The sequence below is a fragment of the Sesamum indicum genome, linkage group LG10 (genome assembly GCF_000512975.1).
Source record: "Sesamum indicum cultivar Zhongzhi No. 13 linkage group LG10, S_indicum_v1.0, whole genome shotgun sequence".
NCBI classification, from domain to species: Eukaryota; Viridiplantae; Streptophyta; class Magnoliopsida; order Lamiales; family Pedaliaceae; genus Sesamum; species Sesamum indicum.
In genome coordinates, this window is record NC_026154.1 from 16,043,498 (window position 1) to 16,048,720 (window position 5,223).

The 5,223-nt window shown below is 27.4% G+C and overlaps 1 protein-coding gene across 1 annotated transcript in view; it reads left to right on the forward strand.

Moving 5' to 3' along the window:
• LOC105172853 (cleavage stimulation factor subunit 77) overlaps positions 4,800-5,223 on the forward strand; it is a gene marked incomplete in the record, with an annotated part of 13,226 nt that continues 12,802 nt past the window's right edge. Inside the window, 1 exon segment of the mRNA XM_020697243.1 lies at positions 4,800-5,077. Within this exon segment, the coding sequence (XP_020552902.1) occupies positions 5,035-5,077 (43 nt within the window).

Consider the following 5,223-nt stretch of genomic DNA (forward strand, 5'->3'; position numbering starts at 1 on the left):
TCTCCTTTTGGCAATTGTGCTTCTTTTGCTGTACATTTCCACCCATCTTTTAGTTGGCAAACAAAGAAAAACACTTTCTTTTAAGGGTTGAAAATTCATTGGGGGATGAAAAAAAAATAGCTTTTGATTCAAGTCCATCAAAGAATTATTCACGTGGCAATTAAAAGGACTATTATCACTATACATCCCACATTGCCATATATTCACTTATCTATCCAAAAAGAGAGATATGATATATTCGATTTGACTGTAGACACGATGAAAATTTTTACTACCAATAGACAATTACAGCTTTCATCCCCACAAGCCCAATTCCAAAGAGTAGGGTTGTTGTGTATTTTCAATCATCCTTGTTGCAAACTTCTTTAGAGATTTGCGACTCGATTCTTGAATGAACTCAAGTTCATTCATTTTTCACGGTAAAAACAATTGTCGGTACACTTTTATATACTTTTTCAAAAAATCCCTTCCTGTGATATTTTTTACGATCTAAATAAATAAACAAAGGAATAATTACACTCCTCTTTCCTAAAATTTTGACGTAATTATACGTAAACTCCATGTAGTTTGCGAAATTACATCTAGCACTCTTGAAGTATGCTTTTGTCTAACAAATAAATCCCTCTATTAATCAATATTCACTGATTTTAACAAAAATCGGGAAAAAAAATCTATATTTACCCTGGTTGACTTTGTAGTAGGTCAAATATATATATATATATTTTTATGATTAAATTACTCTTATACATCTCCACTAATTAATACAAGTAAGAGATATATCTTCATCGTTGTAAGAGTAGTTTAGTTCGAAAAAAGTTGTTTGACTTGCAATAAGTCAGTTTTAAACCAATCAAGAATAAATATCAATTTATTTCTTAATATCAAGAAATTTAGTGAATTTTGATTAACGATGGACTAATTTGTTAGGCGAAAACAAATCTTAAGAATGCTACATGTAATTTTCTAAAATCTATATATAATTATATCAAATTTTAGAGAAGAAAAGTGTAATTATTCCATAAATAAAACAATAATTATTTTATGCAGCTTGATGATGGTTCCTGCATGCAAATGGCTGATTCTAGGTGATCATTAGCTGTTTTGTTCCCCTCAAATGACCTTACGTGGAAAAAAATAATCCAGAAACATCTGCTATTATAATAATACCAATATATATTTGTTTTTTCATAATTAATTATTTTTTAATAACAATCATAATGAGTGAGCACTGAGCAGGCATTACTTAATTGGAATAATTTAAATTGATGGGATCTTTGCTTTTAATTATCCCAACATCAAACTCATGAATCCATATCATGATAACCTATCTTCATGCTCTTTAATTGCTCCCTCTACCTTTCCCCTTACTTTATTTTATTTTTTATATATTAAAAAAAATAGATTCTCTACGTTTCAATAATAATAATAAATAAATAAATAAAACAAATATATGAAGTGGCGGTCATGTGCTATCTCCACACCTTAGGTTTTGCTCAAATCAAATTTGGTTCGATTAAATTAATTACAGAATATATATAAAAATTATTTATTATGTGATTGGTTAATTTTTTTAATTATATATTAATTATATTATAAGTGTATTAATATTTGTTATATAAAATTGATTTATATTCAATCAAACTCATTCTAAATTAAAATTTTCCAATATCCGTCAAAACTTATATTTCTGAATTATTCTCTACAAAACATAATAAAAGTTTTTAATTATTTGACAAGAATACCCTTTTTCTTGATTGGAAAAATAATAGGTAGATTTTTCTAAAGAAACCAACATACAATTATTATAATATTCTATATGCAATACATCAATAATTTTAATCAATCAAATTCGGAGTTAACAAATAAACAACATACTACTGTTAAAAATAAACTAAACATATACATTTGTAGGACTCAAACTCACGAAAAAAAAAAAAATTCTTGTTACATAATGCATTCTTGTCAGGATCTGAGCTTCGTTGGGAAAAAAAAAAAGATATTAAGGCCTATGAACTATTTAAATTTCTCATCTGCAATCGACATGGGACCCTTTACCTACATCATCAATTGTCATCAGCCCGAGTCGGTAATGAAAGATCAGTTGTGCATAAGATTATCACCGGAAAAGATGACCTAATGATTATAGATGCATTATTAATTATCTAAATAATAATATTTTACACAACTCTTAATAATTACATTATAACAAAATGAAAACTATTTTGTTTAATATATATTTTTTACTATAATAAAATTATTGCTTGACATTTTATTATTAATGTTATATTTTGTTGTAGTGAATAGGCTATAGCCTATAGTATCAATAGGGTCAATTTGCATATTCTTTTGACGTAGAAAGTAGAGCCAATGTGTTTTCGGCAGCATATGGATTAACAAAGGTCTAAATAGACTAAAAGATTTTTTTTTTAATACTATTTATAAAATCTCAAAATCTTAAAAGTAACTATTTTGGTAGGCAAAAGTATATAAAATACTCTTTTATTTTCACAAGTATAATATTTTTAAAATAATTAATTATATCAATAATTCTTTATTTGTACACATTTAAAATTAATTTATTTTATCAAAATAAATATAAAAAAAAGTTAAAAATGCACACACGTTGACAACTCCTTCAGTTCATAAGTTACGGCCTTCCGATCTCAAGTCCAACACAATTCTGACTTGGGCCCATCCTGAACCCATGCAGGCCGAAACCTGTTGCAGGCCCATATCTCTTTTTTATTTTGTTTTTGGATAAAACATCATCTTCTTTTGAGATTTGATATAATTATATATTTTTTTGTTATTTAAAAAAATTATAAATACTCCCATGACTTTAACATCCATCTGATAATAAACCCATTCCATGAGTTTCCGTTAAGTTTTTATTCAATTTTTATGTTGAACTGACCAAAATACCATTTTTGCATTATAAATTAAAATATATATTTTTGAATTTTTTAAAAATATTTTTATGAACTAATATTTTTTATTCACTCTCAATTTTTTTATATTTTTTCAATTTTTTATTTTTTAAAAAAGTTCAGCAATGATAAAATAATAATGTCCACTCCACCACTCAAGAACTACATAATTATTTTTTATTGAAGGGTATTTATAATTTTTTTAAAAAACAAGAGGTGCCTTAAATAATTCAAATGATTTACATTTATTTTTTCTAATTTTCTCCTTCCAGTAATTATTCATTAGATTTAATTTAACATTAATAAAAAGAGGAAAAATAGAGATCCAAATCACAATAAAATGGGCCGTGAGTTTTTTTGGGTAATGGCCTCTCTACTTGGGTTGGCAATGGGCTATCAAACCGGGCTTTTGGGCTCGGTTCCAGACCTTTGCTTTCTGTTTAAATAAATGGCTAACTACACCTAAACATCGTCTGGAAATACGAATATTTATTTAAATAAAGATTTTAAAATTATACTTATACTTTATCTCAAAAAAAAAAAAAATCCAATAGAGTTTGACTCAGAAAATACCAATATTATTAAAAGGAATTACATGAATTTTTTATTTTGCTCCTCGTTCAATATTTATATATATATATTTTTGTACTTATTAGAAAATAAATGGAGAAAATTGCAATTTGGTCCCATAATTTAGGATATTCCACAATTTTAATTCCATATTTTTTGAAATAGATAAAATAGTCCCATGCTTTAACTTTTTATTATAATCTTATTCACAATATTAAAAAATAAATAGAAAATATTACTTTGGTAAGAAAATATGGTTTGGAGCAAAATAAAATTAATTTTCGCTTTCTCTCACTGTCTTCTTCTCATCATCTCTGTCTCTCTAACTCTCCTCGCCATCATCGGAAAAAAATGAAAAATGTCTTTATTTTTTAAAATACAAGGAGGACAAACAATTATATACTATTGTGGAGATGTTGCTCGATTGAGGACCTCGTGAACAAATGAAAATTTGGATAGAAGATTTCACTTTTGTTTCTAAAAGTATGACTATGAAATATTGTGGTTTTTTAGTTGGGAGGATAGACTTATGTATGCACAATGAAAGGAGATAATTCCCAATTTATTGCTGCAAATAAATCAAATGAAAACAACAATTGACCTTTTATTAACACAGTATCAATACCTTCCATCGATCTCGTTTGTTTTGGGAAAGATATTGGGGATTAGTGTTTTTTGTTTAAGGAGGGTAAAAGTTTGGGATTTTACTTCGTCTTCTTTTTTACCTTAACGTTCATTTTCTTTAAAAAAAAAATAATTAACCCCAACATCGTGTGAGAAGAATGCGACATTGGTTCCCTCCCAAAACCTGCAAAAGCAGGTTGCCAGACCTATTTCAAGCCAATCACCTAACATTTTCGTTTATTTTTTATTATTAGGACTAATGTTTCGACAAAAAGTTAATATATATGACTATTTTTAATTGTTTTGAAAAGTAAGAGACTAAAATTACAAAATATCTTAAACTATGGAACAAAAATTGCATTTTTTTAGATAGATGTAATGATATATATGAAGTGATGTCACTATTATTATATATTTTTTATAAATATAAAATTATTATAAGAAAATGTTAAATAAAGGTAAAATTAAATATTTATTATTTTCTTTACTGACACCCATAATTTCTGTCCAAATTATAATAAAAGAGGGTTAAGTGTGAACATCTAATTTTTAGATGGGTAATTTTGGAATTTTTTGGGGAAAAATGAAATTTTATATTTTATAGGGGTTTAGGTGTAATTAACCTAATGATGACAACCGGATTTTTCCGTTACTTTCATTTCACCACTTACATAAACCTCCGCTGTCGTCTGCCATTGACACTCTCTCTCCTGGTACTTCTGTTTTGCCACTTACCCGCAAAATTACTCTCACATTGGGAATGAAGAGTGAAGACTAGATGAATTTTTCTTTGGGCGCACTCGTAAAAGCGGAGTTTTCATGTTTATTTAACTTTCTTGGACTCCAAAGAATGGGTTGAGTTATTTCATTAGGGTTTCGGAGTTCTTGGCCTTGCTCGATATAGTTTTTGGACATGGCTAGCGAGACTGCAGAATCAAATCCGGTCTCTGTTTCTGGTACTTTTTGTGCTCTATCTTTTCAAGATTTCGTTATTTCTTGTATTTGGAAATTGGTAGTGTTCTCTAATTACTTGTTTCAAGAAATCCTTTTTGGTTTCATTGAATTTCTTTATTCAAGTTGTTAATGTATAATCAAGTTTTGC